Below are 16,361 nucleotides of genomic sequence, written 5' to 3'. Positions count from 1 at the left end.
TGAAAGGGTACTTATATTGCTGCATTTTATTTTGATAAGTTTGTCCAAACCCTTTGTACACCATTCTATTCCTCGTCAAGATAAAGAGCGGCTTAAACAATGCATGTAAGAGATTTGTAAGATTTATTAATAACGCAAACGGTAAAGAAGCTGAGGCAAAGACGGAAGAAATAGTAACGCAGAGGCCTCTGTCTCTGTTTAAATCACAGCGACCGCTCGGCAGAGAGCGGTCGAGCAATTCGCAACCCATTCGTTTGTAAATAATACGACTGAATGGCGTCTCCTCCTTCCCTCCCTCTTTTTCCCTCGCTACTAAAAAAAAAAAAAATACTATACTCCGTGCTTCTCAACCAAGCATGGGTGCTTCCCCTATGGTTTCCCACAGCTTTAGATGGTTTGAAGGACAGGTAGGTACTCCAATCGGAGAACGACCCCCTCGGGGCTGCGAAGGGGTCGACGCCCAAAGGTAAGCGCCTTCGCTGCGGTACTGAATGAAAGCCGCGGCAGGCGGGCAGGCGAGGGCGGATTGGAATGCCGCACTACTAAGCTAGGCTGCCGGGAGCCCTTCTCCCGCTTATATTGCCGCCGCCGAGGCTTGGAGATGGGGATGGTCCATACATTGACGCCGTCACGTGTTTTTCTCCTCGGAGTGAGACGGAGTGTCGGCGGCGACTGGAGGGGGCTGCCCTCCTAAACGCAGACGCAGCCGATTGTTTTGGTTCGGGGGCTTTTCAATAAAAGTCTGCGGAGCTGCGAGTCCTGCGGCAGGAGCACCTCGCCGTCCACAGTCAAAGGAGCGCAAGCGCTAAGCCAGCGATCCAGCGGTGCCCATTCCTGCCCTGGCAGCGCTTTTTGCCTCCTCCTCCTCCTCCGTTGTGGAGCGCACGAGGACGGGAAGGTGGTGCGGGACGGAGGGACTTCGCTGCCGCCGATATTGCCTTCCGAGACTTCTCCGACTGGAATGAAGAAAAGGAGGAGGAGGAGGTGGAAGTCGCCGCCGCCGCCGCCGCGAAAATGTGCCTCCGCCTCCTTCGCTCCTCGGGCAGCTTCTCCACTCTGTCTGCTTTGCGTTCGACCCCGCTGCAGCCGCCTGCGTGTATTTGGTGTGGAAATGACACTTTTTCTGCCTAACCAGACGGGACTGAATGAGGTCGCTCGCTCTCTTCTCCTGCACGGGCTGGATAAGAAAAAGCGCCCGCAATCGCGACGCTGATTTGGGATATTGATGTGTTTGTTTGTTTGTTGGAGTTCTCCACCCCGCCGCCGTGGTTCCCGCGAAGGATATTTGTATTTGGCATTTTGGGCGAGGAAGAAAACCCGGTGGCTTCCGTGGTGTTGACTAGCTGGCTTCTTCTTACTGCCGTTATTATATTACCATTATTATCGTTGCTGTTATTTCAAAGGGATTGCTGGTGTCCCTCAGGCGTCCCACGTTTTTTTCTCTCCCCTCCCTCTCTTGCAAAACAAGCTCTCTTCTTCGCTGCCCTGCCCCGTGCCTCTCCTGCTGGTGAGTATATTTTAATCGGCTCCTGGAAATCTCTCGGAGGGATAACTTCAGAAAAAGGGAAGGGCTATTTGGGAGAAGAGACGGGGGAAACCCCATCCTGCTTTTGGCGCTGGAGGAATTTCCACCCCGCATGGATGAAACGATGTCCGCTTTTCTCTGCCCGTCGTCGGCTTCCCGGACCAGTTTCTCCTGGGGCGACATCGAAACTAGACTTTTGAAAGCTGCGTTTCTCATGCGGAGGGTGATTTGGGAATAAAAACTGCCACCCAAGCCCTGCTCCTGGAGCTGGGAGGAGGCTCTGGCCACTGAACAGCTGTTCTCTCCCTGCCACTCTTTCCTCCGCCCCTCTGTTTTTGGAGAGGATTTCCAGAACTATCTTTCTGCGTCGTTTTTATTTTTATTTTGGAGTGAAGGAGGGGATTTGCTGCTGCTGCTGCTGCTGCGTGGATTTCTGTTTTGTTGTTGCTTTCCGAAGCTGCTCTTTGCAGCAGGGACTGCTGTACCTTGTCTTTTTTTTTTTTTTCCTCTCTCCAGCATGGCTAGTCCCACAGATAATAATGAGGGCTTCTTCTCCGATGTCAGGAAGGTGGGTTACTTGCGCAAACCCAAGAGCATGCATAAGCGCTTCTTCGTGCTGAGAGCAGCCAGTGAGGCGGGACCCGCCCGGCTGGAGTACTACGAGAACGAAAAGAAATGGAGACACAAATCAGGGGCTCCCAAGCGCTCCATTCCTCTGGAGAGCTGCTTCAACATAAACAAGAGGGCAGATTCCAAAAATAAGCATCTGGTGGCTCTCTACACCAAGGACGAGCACTTTGCCATTGCTGCTGACAATGAGCTGGAGCAAGAAAGCTGGTACCAGGCACTGCTGCAGTTGCATAACCGTGCCAAGAGCCATCACCACCATCATCATCACCACCAGCACCACCATCAGCACCACCACCACCACAGAGATGTCACCGTGGGAGGTGGGACTTTGGGAATGGGAGAGGCAGGGGAGGATAGCTATGGCGATACGGCTCCTGGCCCAGCGTTCAAAGAGGTCTGGCAAGTGATCCTGAAACCAAAGGGCTTGGGGCAAACTAAGAACCTGATTGGAATCTACCGCCTGTGCCTAACCAACAAGACCATCAGTTTTGTCAAGCTAAATTCTGATGCGGCAGCTGTGGTGTTGCAGCTGCTCAACATCCGGCGCTGTGGCCATTCGGAGAATTTTTTTTTCATTGAGGTGGGGCGCTCTGCTGTCACGGGACCAGGTGAGTTCTGGATGCAGGTAGATGACTCAGTAGTAGCACAGAATATGCATGAGACCATCTTGGAGGCTATGCGGGCAATGAGTGAGGAATTTCGGCCTCGTAGCAAAAGCCAGTCATCTTCCAATTGCTCCAATCCCATATCTGTGCCTCTCCGCAGCAGGCATCATGTTAACAACCCGCCCCCCAGCCAGGTCGGACTTACTCGTAGGTCCAGGACTGAGAGCATAACTGCCACTTCTCCTGCTGGCAGTGGCGTGGGAGGAGGGATTGGAGGCAGACCCAGCTCTTTCCGTGTCAGAGCCTCTAGTGATGGAGAAGGAACCATGTCCAGACCAGCTTCAGTGGATGGAAGTCCAATGAGTCCGAGTGTCAACCGAACCCACTCGCATAGGCACCGTGGTAGCTCCAGGCTTCACCCCCCTCTCAACCACAGTCGCTCCATCCCAATGCCTTCTTCACGCTGTTCCCCTTCAGCCACTAGTCCGGTCAGCTTGTCGTCCAGCAGTACCAGTGGCCATGGGTCAACTTCAGACTGTCTTTTCCCACGTCGATCCAGTGCATCAGTCTCTGGCTCTCCCAGTGATGGAGGTTTCATCTCCTCTGATGAGTATGAATCAAGCCCCTGTGACTTTCGCAGCTCATTTCGCAGTGTTACCCCCGATTCCCTGGGACATACCCCTCCTGCCCGGGGAGATGAGGAGCTTAGCAACTATATATGTATGGGGGGAAAGGCTGCCTCATCCTGCTGCAGTGTCACAGCTCCTAATGGTCATTTTGCCCCCCGCGCCTCCCACCTGCAGCAGCAGAGTCGCTACCCTGCTGTCCCATGTTGCCTTCGGCTTGGAAATGAGGATGTAGGTGATTTGGAAAAAGGCTTCAGGAAGCGGACACATTCTGCTGGGACCTCTCCAACCATCTCCCATCAGAAAACTCCTTCACAGTCCTCAGTGACCTCCATTGAAGAGTATACTGAGATGCTTCCCTCATATTTCTGTAGTGGCAACAAGTTTTCTTCTTATCGACATTCTGCCTTTGTGCCAACCCAGTCTTACCCCGAGGAGTGTCTAGAGATGCACCAGGTGGAAGGAAACCTCCACCGGACCAACTCTGATGATGGCTACATGCCAATGTTGCCAGGAGTGGCACCTATGCCCAGTGGAGGTAGTACACCCAAAGGTGGGGATTACATGCCCATGAGCCCCAAGAGCGTGTCTGCTCCACAACAGATCATCAATCCTGGGAGAGGAGGTCGCCATGTGCAGGCAATGGTGGACTCAAATGGCTACATGATGATGTCTCCCAGTGGCAGTTGTTCTCCAGATAGTGGTCCCACTGGCTACAGCAAGCTATGGATAAACGGGACTAATAACCATACAAAACTCTCAGTGGAGAGTAATGAGGGCAAGCTGCCAAGTGGAGGCAGTGATTATATTAATATGTCTCCAGCTAGTGGTTCTGCTACCAGCACTCCTCCGGACTGTTACTTTACCAGCCCAGGACCTCCAGGCCCGGAAGAACCACTAGCACATGGTTCTGCCCAATCCCAACATAAACCCATCTATTCCTATTTCTCCTTGCCACGTTCCTTCAAGCACAACCAACGCAAGACAGGCAAAGAAGAAAACACCCAGATGCATATGTCCTTCAGCTCTGGCCACTTGCTTTATGCTGCTGCTGAGGACTCTTCTTCCTCTACTAGTAGTGATAGTCTTGGATGCCCTGGGGGACAAGAGGGGGGTGGGTATTCTCTTCTCATTAAAACACAGCCATTGCAGCCTGCTGCTTGTACCATGGACACAGCTGTGCGGACCAAGAATCATCTGGCCAGACCTACTCGTTTATCCCTGGACGGCCCAAAGGCCAGCACTTTGCCTCGCACTCGGGAACAGCTCCCAGAGCCCAAGAGCCCTGGAGAGTATGTGAACATTGAGTTTAAGCAACCAGTCTTCCCCTCACCTTTATCCTATGGAGAGACTGGCTCCTGTTCAGAGGAGTATATGAATATGGATTGGGGAACTGCTTGCCCAGCCAGCTTGGCCTCCATGCAGTCAAGCCGGAGTGGGACCACCCACAGTGGCAACCGGGACTATATGAGCATGCAGCTGGGTGGCGGAGCACCATATGTAGTATGTGCACATACTCCATCACCTTCCTCCCCGGCCCTCCTGAGTTATTCTGACAAAAGCCCACCACCCATGCAGCTGCCTTCTTCACCTTCTCAGGCTCAGCCAAGCAAACTGGCTGAGATTTTACCCCATTCCTGCTCCTCGTCTATGATTGGGGGCCCAGGTGTGAACAGCGCCTTTACACATGTCAGTCTTGGTCCCAATCGCAGCACCCAGAGTGCCAAAGTGATCCGTGCTGACCCCCAAGGAGGTCGGCGGCGCCATAGTTCTGAGACATTTGCTTCTTCTGTCACTCCTAGTAGTAATCTTGGAGCCTCAGCTCTACTCCATGGACCAGGAGGAGGTCCTGACGATCCAAAACGTCACAGTTCAGCCTCCTTTGAAAACGTCTGGCTGAAGCCTGCATCTGGGGCACTTGGAGTTGCTTCTTTGGGTCTTGGTACAGCATTGCGGAGGGAGCAAGCAGCTAGTGGACCTGGGGGAGGCTTTGAGAATGGGCTCAATTACATTGACCTGGACTTAGTGAAGGATTTTAATCACAGCCAACATCACCACCACAACCTCCACTCTCAGGAGAGTACTGGTCTGCTAGGAGTCAAGCAACCATCCCAGCAGCATCAGCCACCTAAATCTCCAAAGCAGCCTTGTGGGAGTAACCACTTGAGTGATGAATTAAGTGCATATGCCAGCATTAGCTTCCACAAGCAAGAGGACATCCAGTAGAAACCGGAGACAAGGTGAGCATGTCATAAGCTAATCACTAGTTCCTAGCTTTGGGATGGGGAACATGATGTTCTGTATCATCAGCTAGAATGCATTGAATCATTGGTGTTACACCTAATGACTGACCACAGCTAGGTCATATTCTGTCAGCACAGATTATATAATGGGCTGTTCTGTTACCTTTAGTCTGCCCTGTTTGCTGTCTACTATCCTTTTTTTTTTTTTTTGATAGCACCTTAATTAATGGGTTGGTAATGAATCAGTATGTGTTACTTGGTTTAAAAGAGGCATGAGGAAAGTGTTCATTCTAGTTAAAGAAGGTTAAGGATTAGAATACAGTCTTCTGTTTAATGTTACGCTACAAGCGTAGTTCAAAAAATGTCTTATAAAACTGCTGTTACTTGTAGAGAGAGAAGTTGTTCTTGATTTTAGGCTCTGTTAATTACAGAAAAGTATGTGTTCATGAGCACATAACAGCCTAAAATTCTCTTGCTCCATATTTTGCTGTGCATTAACCTTTGAAAAACATTTGATCTTGATTATGGTGCCAGTTGCCCAAAGATCAACTGCAGAACATTGTGGCCATTTAAAAGTCCCCATAATGGGACACTGGGTAAATTGTTACATATCTTGGTTTTATAATTTAAAAGTTCCTTTGGAAGTAAGGCAGCATATAATGGAGCAGCCCTGAAGCATAGTCTCTTTTTAAGTCTGTAACATGTCCAGGCTAGATGTTTTTGTTGTTGTTATTTTACTAGTTGTAATGTGGGTGTATTCTCTTATGAAATCTCTTAATCTACTTCTGGCTGGAATTTTGAGAAGTGTCTGTTACTGCTCTACTGCCCTACTTGTTTAACCTTCAGACAATTGCAGCTGCAAAGAAAGAAGCCCACTGTGTGTGTGTGATCGCACTAGCATGTATGCTGCATATGAAAAAGAGGTGTGGCCTTACATTTCCATTGAGAATGGAAACCTCTGCAGTCTTAATTCTGAATGCTAGTGAAAAGTTTTGTGGTCCTGGGCAAGTTTCCTTACATACATGTAGTAATACCTCAAAGGATTGCTATGAAGATTAATTAGATAATGTTTGAAAAGCACTGTAGACGTGAAACAATTGACACTACTAATCTGTAGTGTGTGTGTGTGTGTGTGTGTGTGTTTGTCACAGTTAAGAATGTTTGCACCAAGAAAAATTGCAGGACCAGCAATTCCTAAGTCATAAGCTATGTAGAATTTCTATAAGCCTGTTGCACTACAAGAAAAGCATTAAATAGAGAGGCAGGGTTGTTTGTAGCTCAAGTCTGCAGAGCAAAGCAGAAAACCCAAGATTCCCCCCACTTCCAATATTGGACCTTTTTTGAAGTATGTGTTTTAGGGGAAGTGATTGTAGCAGCCACTTTTTTAAAAAATATTTCTTTTACTGCATATTTCATCAATATCACAACTATGATTCTGTTCCAAGCTTTGTTACCATCACAGTTGTCTTGACTGGAACTTACCCCTTTTGCCCTCCCACGTTATCTTTGATCACTGGTGAGCCATAAAAAATGTTTATACTGGCACAGATGGAAGCGAATTCAGCAGTATGCTTTTGATCTTAAAATGTCATAACACAATTCTTCTGTGACGTGTTTTAATTGCTTGTTTGCTGGTTCCAAGTATAAACAGTGTTGAAGGATGGCAAGAGTAATGGCTTTTTAAAAAAAATCCTGGGATAGGTTTCCTGCAGCTGAACTTGAGAGACCTACAGATGAATACTAAACCCTTTGAATAAACAACATCAACGACAGAACACTTTTCATTGTGAAAAACAAATCAAGCATCTTATTACTGTTTTCAGCTAAGTAATTAACTACATATTACCTTATGTAAAATATGAAGAAAATATGGTTCCTCTTAAAAATGCACCAAGGCATTTTTAAAATTTCAGCATGAGAGGAGCAAAGAGCAGAAAATACATGGCACTGAATAATTTTTTAAATAAAAAATTAAAACAAAAATAATAACCACACAACTTTGGCAGATAAGTTACAGTTCCAATATCTGAGAAATAATAACCAAGTGACTGTATCCAGCAATTCTCATTAGTTTAACATCTTTTCAGAAATAGTTTAAATTATTTGCCTGCAACATTCTCTATGTTCCAGTGTGCTACAACAGAATTGTTTCTCCCATTTTGTTTTTGTTCCTAATGAGAGGCAACCTATCCAAGTCACAGAACTGCTATAGATATTATAGCATTGATGCTACAGAACTATATGCAGTTACTTGTTTTAACTGTTCATTCAGCGTGCCAATATCCAGTTAGTTATGGAATTTATACTAATCAGCTAGCAGAAAGGAATATCTTATAGCTAACATTATGGGAATATTATCATTCCTTTATTCTTTAATGGTTTCACTCAGTGTTGTATTAGAGATGTACTCTGCATGCGTGCATTGTTTTAATTTCAGAACTAGCATGATTTTTAATGCAGTGTTTTAAGGTAGTGATTGTAGTAGGATAATGGTCATAGTAGATTACAATTCAAGTGAAAACCACTAATAAAACGATATATTGAACTTTTACTAGCAGGTCTCTTCCTCCCTCCCCCCAATAATATATTCTAGTTTTCAGCATCTATCTGGAAACAGTTTCATTTTTGTAGCAAATATTTGCATTATTTGAAGAAAAGGATGGGAATTTAAATTTGAGAAACCTGATCTCTGCATTGTTGCAAAGCAATCCATCTGGTTTTTTTTAAAAAAAATCAAATAACAATCCTAATTGTTGAAAATTATCCAACAGTCATTTCATTCTTCATTCTAGTGCCTCTGTTTCATATATGAGAGAAAGCTGCATGTTCAGACCTCATCCCTGCTACTGTGTTTGTATGTGTTCTTGTGTGTGTATGTTTGTGCATGTATGTCTGTGTCTACACATTTACTTTAATGACTGGGAATCAGGAAATGAACATCTAGCATTTCTACGTATTCTTGGATATTTGTCATCCATACATATGGAATAGTCACTTTACTAAGTGGAGAGAGATATTGACAAAAGGTAATTAATTACATTTCATTTAATGAATCAAAACAAATCTAAGTCTATACTTTCAGTGCTATAAAACAGGAGAAGTTAACCCTATTTGGAAACCCTATTAGGAAACATAGTTTGCTTATCTACATCATAAGACAATCTAATTAATATAAAGCAACATGTTATGACAATTTGAAGGGCAAGTGATCTGTGAGTACTGCATGCAGAATAGGATTGTCACATATGCATATTGTGAGGCACAGCTGCATTTTGGACCAGTTGACAATTCTCAGTAATTTTCAAAGGCAGACCCATATAAAGAACCTTACAGTAATGGAGCCATTAAGTGATTAGAACAAGAGTGAAGGCTCTCCTTCCTAGGGTCTCCCAATCCAAGAGAGGGCAAAACTAGTTCACCAGGTGAAGCTATGCAAAGGGCTTCTAGACCATAGCTGCCATCTCAGCTGTGAATCAGAGAAGATGCTCAGATTGTTTACTACTCTTGAAAGCTGGCATATGCCTATGCTTTCATGTGGATGTTAATAGGAAGAGACGGTTAGGGTTCTCCAGCACCCCAATAGGAGGTCTCTAGTAAGTAATCCCACAACTGCTATTGACTGAATCCTGCTCCAAACAAACACATGTATTACTATGGCAGAATTTTGTTACATGTTACACTAATATTTTTAACTGATCATATTATAGTAGTGTATGGTGCTTATTAGTAAAGCAATGACAATTGATTATAATACACAGTTTCCTTTTTCTTCTAATTTTTCCTCTATTTTTTTCTTTTTCCATTATTAATTTTTTTCTTAGCTTTTGGTCCAAAACATAGAAAGGGTAAGGTTTTAATTCCCCGATGTACATTATATGTTTTCATCTTAAAGGTCCCTGTTGATTGCATTTTATATTAGGTTGACATCATTTTAAGACCAAAGAATCAGCTAGTTTGCAATTATATAAAATTTGGAGAAATATATATTATGTATAGAATGGAATATGTTCTGTGTTACATCAAACATTTGGATTTCCTCCAGGAAAACAGAATTTGCAACAAAACATTTACATTGGATATCTTGCATTTTAAGTACTATAAATATATTTAGTTTAACATTTGTGTTGTCATGTTCAATAACATTTGAGTTTAAGAGAAGAGCAAATTGAGCAAGTAAGTATAAGGTAGAATATGCTTGTCAGAAATATTTGAGAACAACGTGACAAGTAATTAAATCACAGCCACTCAGGATTTTGCTGCTTGAATGGAACACAGTGTAGGAAGTTTTCATGACTTAACTTGCATTATGCGCATTCCTGAACAAACAAATTTAGGATTCTCCAAAGTAAACTTTTTAAAAAATGTTTTGTGGCTACAAATGGAAGGAAATTGGCAGTATTCTTATCGCTAACTGAATAGAGATACTTTTTACTCATATAGCTAGCTGCCATCAGTAGGATGAGTTGAAATTATTACATTTTTGTTTATTCTTGCCATTTTGTTCTGGGAGCAATTGTGAATGTTTAGGAATGAAAATCAATCTAAACATTTTAAAAAGGAGTAGGCCATGCCCTATGTGGAGATGGATAGAGATTTGGAATTCCAAGTGTGGAAATCTCCATTACATTAATCTTATTCTTTCCTTACCACAGATAAAATTAATCATTTATTAAATTAAAGTAAAACACAAAAAGTTATTTCCTGTTCTTTCTAGCTTCTGTTGCTATCTAGCATTAATTTTTCTTCATTGTATTGTTGTATGACTCATAGCATTAACATGGTCCTTGCCTTTTGAAAATGTTTATACATATCACTAGAGCAGGGGTGCCAAACTTGATTTCATTGAGGGTTGCATCAGGTTGTGTTTGACCTCAGAGGGCCAGGCTGGCCATAGCTAGCTCAACATCACATGTGTCGGGGGTAGCTGTAGTGGCTTGAATGCTCTGCCAGTGAAAACAGGCTCCCGAGCTCCGTTTTTGGCTGCAACAGCCTCCTGCAACCTCTGCCAGTGAAAAGGGAGCTCAGGAGAGTGGCCCTCCCAAGCTTCATTTTTGTTGGCAAAGGCACCATGGGCCAGTCCCTTGCTGTTTCCAGGGTGGCCCCATGGGCCAGATCTAAGCACCCTGCAGGCTGAATCTAACCCCTGGGCCTTGAGTTTTACACCCCTGCTCAAGAGAAAGATAAATAATGTGAATTGATCATGTACTGAATACAATATTTTTGATACAGCAGTCAGGGTGCACACCGGGTATGTGCGCACTCTTTTGTTTAGAAAGTAAACCATATACCAGTCGCCTAATTGGTTGGAAATATATCTTTTAAAAAGTGATCAACATTTAAAGCCAGAATGCTCCAAGGATATTATTTAGGATTAGACCAAAACCAATTTGTATATGTACTACAATTTCTTGAGATTCATAAATAGATTCTAGTAACAACTTTTATTTTTGTAAAACAAAATGGAGAATTCTGAGGTATAAAATTTATATCTTGCCCTTTTTGAAAGTAAAAAAAAATGGTACAATCTTTTTCTTAAATTTTATTTTTGGATCATTCATTGTACCTGATAAAATAATTGACAGGACAACAGAAATAGAGGTAAAAGCTATGCTTTCAATCCTACAAATAAATTACTTTTGATCAGATAGAAACTCAATTTTGGTATTTACATAAAGTTTTGACTAAACAAAAACATTTCATTCATCGTGCTTTTGGGAAGAGATTTGTATGTATATCAATTTGGTCTCATCACACTTGGAAAATGGTTTGGACAATGATAGCACCTCTATTGCTTGTTAAAGAGTTCACGTTTTTTTCAGGGTTCCACATCAGGCTGGAAAAAAAGATACTGTTTTAAAGAATACATTCATTTCTTATGGGTGCAACTCTTCTGGCACAAAAGGTTATTTTAATAGCAGTAGACAGACTAGAGATGCTGTGTTTATATGAAGCATTTTTTCACAATTGTTTTCAAAGCATGCGTAATCTTAATATCCAGATAGATTGAAAAAGAAAAGCTAGTACTTTTATGTTGTAATATATTGTGGATGATAAATGTGTGAAAGATGAAATGTTGCAGTTATAAATTAATATGTTCTAATAACATTAGCTGTTTAAACATCCTTAAGTAAGTGTTACAAACATCTCTTTTGTCCCACTTGTGTCTTGCATGTTTCTACAAGGGAAAGGATGTACAGGCATGTGTCTGTGGTATATGGTTTCCCAGGCTTGTGAACTAGTAAGGGATGTTTCCCAAGATGGAAGAATGAATGGTTGGATGGCACATTTTGCCCCAGGGTTTAAAACTCAAAAGGAAATGTTATCATGTATTCAAGTCCTGTTTCACAAACCTCTTTGAACAAGATCCTGCATAAAGTCTTTGTTATTAACAAACTCTTTTTAATAACAAAAAGGGATCTTTCCAAAGCATGTTCACTGCATGATGATGTGTGCAAATTATAAATTTAATATTTTAAAATTTTAATTACATGAGAAAATTAAGTTCACATAATTACAATAGCACAAATCAATTTGTTGCTAATATCACTATGGATACATCATTACTTATTCCCAATACATTTTCTATGATTAAGTTGAGGAAATCAGAATTCAATACGAACCTATTTTATGATTGATAATGAATTATTGTTAATGATCTGTATTATTAATGAATGTGCAAAAAGTAGCATGTATTTTGGCAAATGTAATTACTGAAATATCAAATGTGTAAAATATGAATGGAATGAGCAATCTATTAGTGACAGAATATTCTAATTATGGCATTATTAAATTCTGATTATATATAACTAAGTAACACTAACCCTACCTGAATTTGATGGTACAGGAAGAATATTTTATTTAATTTTTGATTCCTTATTTGCTTTCTCATGTCATCTTCCAAATTTTATGGCATTGTTACTTATTTATTAAATAATATTTATGAAATGCATAGCTATTACATTTCTGTATGAACTCAAGATACACAATAGACCTTTTTTCATTTCCCCTCACAACAATCACCAAGTGAGAAGATTTGGCTGAGAGAAACTGATTAGTACAAATTCACTTAGTAAGTTGAAATGAGACTTGGTCATTTTTCAACACTGCTTGTTTTTAAGATTTATGAATATAGAATTCATAAATTTTATATAAACTGCCTTCATCTTAGGATATTATGGCAAATCTAAAAAAGCATTTCTAACATTGTCTCAAAATGTTGATATTTTAGTCCAGTTAAATATGAATTAGCCAGTCAGTATTTGTTGGTTGGTTAACTGAGTTTATAACTCAGTTTTTTCCATGAACTGAAAGTATATCAGTGGCACACATTCCTCTAAATATATTTAGAGATCAACTCTCTCATAAGATCAACTCTTATGTGATAGACTGGACTGAGAGATGTTTTAAAGCTCAGAGTTTCCATTGAGTTTTCATAATAGAGGCTGACCTTGAATCCTGACCTTCCAGTCCCATTCTAGCTCCTTATTGGTAGGACCCTGTTTTGCTTGTTTGTTGTGGTAATTTACCAGATTTTATTATTGAGTCTGAGGAGATATTGTGATATCAGTGACATTTTACTTTTTGTGTTTTAAGCATTTAAATTCTTAAGAAAGAAGGGGGTAAATTTATCAAATACTAATGAAGAACTTGCATGTCCCAACTCTCTTAGACATAAGCCTGTTTGCATATGTATATGTGTTTTATGCCTTGTCAAAGTCTTATCTTTAAATAGATAACAGGCATTTAGTAAGATTTTGATTGAGTATGAACTGAATATTTCAATTGCAATTAGATAAACAGAATTGATACCTCAGTGTGATCTAATAACTTTTTCATGACTCCAGCAAGTATCACTGTGGCAGGGAGGGGATAGTGCACATCAATGCTGTGTTAACCAGAGATATCATGATATCATTGTCATTTCCACTACTCTGCAAAAAACCACTTGAAGGGATGGTTGAATTTCTCTGTCAGCTCTTGTTTCTAGATAATTTTGTACTTAGTTTCTGATTCACTCTGTGAAAATAAAGGCTTACTAAGATTGTGGTTTATTGTTATGGAGCAAACAAGGCACAGGAATTAGTTAAAACTGGCTAATACATTGTGGCAAAGCATAATATGATTTATTTTTGACAGTATGTGATGTGTAAATCATCCACTAAGATTTGGAAATCATGTTTTCTTTCTTGGATTAAAATTACAGATCATGTTAATGCAATAGTTAGGAAAGGAAATAAAAGAGGAAAGAAAGAAAGAAAGAAAGAAAGAAAGAAAGAAAGAAAGAAAGAAAGAAATATTAGAAACCTTTTAGTCATGTCACCTGTGTTAAGTATTCAACAATATGTGAAAATTTCAAATTAGGAAAACAATTATTGTAAAATATAATAAAGCCTATGCCAAAAAGAAACATGTTGCACCATTTTTGATTAATGGGAAGAAATCACGCCTAGTATAGTGACAAGAATGGAATGACTAATTATATTCATTTTTGTTTTTTTTATTCCATTTTAGCATGAGATTTTAACTATCTAGCAACTTGATACTTCAGTGATAGTGCTATATGTAGTGCTGTATGACAGGTGATAAAACAAGCAAGTAAGCAAAATATCTCAACTATCACAAAATTATAATGAAGAACTCCATATGCTAATAACAAAACATGAAAATATTTCTCAGTTTATTAATGTCAAACAAATTGCCTTCCACTTTGTAAACAATAAACACTTCATTGATACAGTTGAATTCTTACAAATAGCCTGCTTTCATTCAGGTAGCACAGACATTTTGAATAGAAAATTGCTATATTCAGTGTACAAGAAAAAACATGAATAGTGGAATAATTAATGTGGGTGAAGATTGGTTTTATATCATTAAAAATGATTGAGGCATTGAGAAATGTCCACACTGCAATACATTTCAAAAAGTAGTTCTAAAAGTAAGCTGTGAATAGAAGTGCTATATACACTGTACTTAGTTATAGGCAGGTGTGGGATTCAAAATTTTTAACAACCGGTTCTGTGGGCATGGCTTAGGTGGTGGGTGTGGCTTGGTGGTCATGTGACTGGGTGGACATGGCTTGGTGATCATGTTATTGGCTGGGTGTGGCCAACTCAATATCACATCAAGGCACGCATCTCCTTGCCTGGCCTCTCATGACTGTGGGGATGCTGCAACAGTCGTAAGTGTGAAAAATGGTCATAAGTCACTTTTTTCAGTGCCATTGTAACTTTAAATGGTCACTCCACACAAGCAAAGTACCAGCAAAGGAGAGGAAAAAAACTCCAGAGAAGTTCCTGAGACAAGAAGTCTAGTCCTGCCAAGAATATAATAAAGGTTAATGGAAAGGCAGTTTCTGTAAGCAACACCAGAATGTTTCCTTCCTGCCTTCCTTACAGGATTAGGCCAGTAATTTCTTCTAACAACTGGTTCTCTGAACTGCTTAAGAATGTTAACAACCGGTTCTAACGAATAGGTGCGAACTGATAGAATTCCACCCCTGGTTATAGGCAATGTTCTGACAAAAATGAGAAAAAATATATAGGAAAAAAAGTAAAAAGAAACTCTCATAATGGACTTTAACCAAAGAATTAAGTAATTCTTAATTTTTTAAAAAATGAAGTTTCAGATTACACTCTTAATAATCATTTTGTTTCAAATTTTGTGAAGAAATATATATTTTTAACCTCAAGAGATTTTGCTACTGTAATTTATAAGTCATTTCAGGAAGCTGAAGAAATACCTAGCTGAACAACTAAACTGAACAAAATATATCAAACCTTAACTTTTTCTCATAGTATTTCAATACTATCAACATCTATTTGAACAAGCATATCTAAATCCTGAACAAAATGCTGTTGCAGTGGTAAGGGCCTTCTAATATTAGTCCTCAGTTTTGTCTGCCACTATTTTTAATGGCCGGAAGGAAAATATTTGAATGGTACTAATGTTTTGAACAAAGTCACTCCTGTGAATTGGTGGAAATCATTAACCAGCTACCTTGATCCAAAGTTCCTTCAGGTTTTGAATGAAAGTTCATAGCCAGAAGTTTACTTTGCAGGTATAGAAGCATATTCTCAATGTTTGGATAGTTATTCATTTAAAGCTGAAAAGTTTCGTCCAAAGGTAGGACTCACTGACATTGTCAGAGTTTGGAAGCTAAGCAGGGCCGGGGTTACTGCATGGGTGGGATAAAAAACTTACCTTAGAATACCAGGGCTATAGGATATATCAAGACAAAAAATAATCCTAGAATAAGCAGTGGTAAACCATATTCTTGTCAAGATAGTACATTGAAGTGGGTATAAAGTTATAAAGAGACAAACTTGGAGACTTTATCTTTAAATAAAAGATAAAATGAACAGATGATTAGGAATTGAAAAAGCAAAATACATTTTTTTCTGGGAAAAAGAACCTGGAAGCTATCAAATTGAAATAAGATCTGATTAAGGGTTAAAGATGGTTGTTAAAAGTTATGTGAACTTCAAAATTTCCAATTTAATTTAAAAGAGAGAAAATTGAAGAGGAACTATCAGATTGTGATACAGGATAGTCCAGCAATCACAAATTATGGAATGCTCAAATGTAGTTTAATATTATATAAATGTGGTTCTGTTTTTGCCATTATTAATGTATTCTTTGTTTATATACATTGATTCAAGAATAAATATTACATACTGTCTTCAGTGTAAAAGTCACTATTTTATTCACAAAACTGAAGGTTAATTGTAAGTTT

The 16,361-nt window shown here is 40.3% G+C and overlaps 1 protein-coding gene across 2 annotated transcripts in view; it reads left to right on the top strand.

Annotated features, from left to right (window-relative positions):
* Positions 1 to 271: 271 nt before the first annotated feature.
* Positions 272 to 16,361, top strand: part of IRS1 (insulin receptor substrate 1) — a 35,376-nt gene continuing 19,286 nt past the window's right edge. Inside the window, exon 1 of one of the 2 annotated variants that reach the window (XM_087933221.1) lies at positions 272 to 5,626. In XM_087933221.1, the coding sequence (XP_087789347.1) occupies positions 2,043 to 5,612 (3,570 nt within the window). In that variant the 5' untranslated portion in view covers positions 272 to 2,042 and the 3' untranslated portion in view covers positions 5,613 to 5,626. The remainder of the gene's footprint in view (positions 5,627 to 16,361) is intronic. The other variant, XM_026701523.2, reaches the window with a different exon arrangement.

The sequence above is a fragment of the Pseudonaja textilis genome, chromosome 4 (genome assembly GCF_049901715.1).
Source record: "Pseudonaja textilis isolate UNSWEBS1 chromosome 4, rPseTex1.2, whole genome shotgun sequence".
In the NCBI taxonomy this organism is placed as follows: Eukaryota; Metazoa; Chordata; class Lepidosauria; order Squamata; family Elapidae; genus Pseudonaja; species Pseudonaja textilis.
This window is presented reverse-complemented; position numbering and strand designations above follow the sequence as displayed.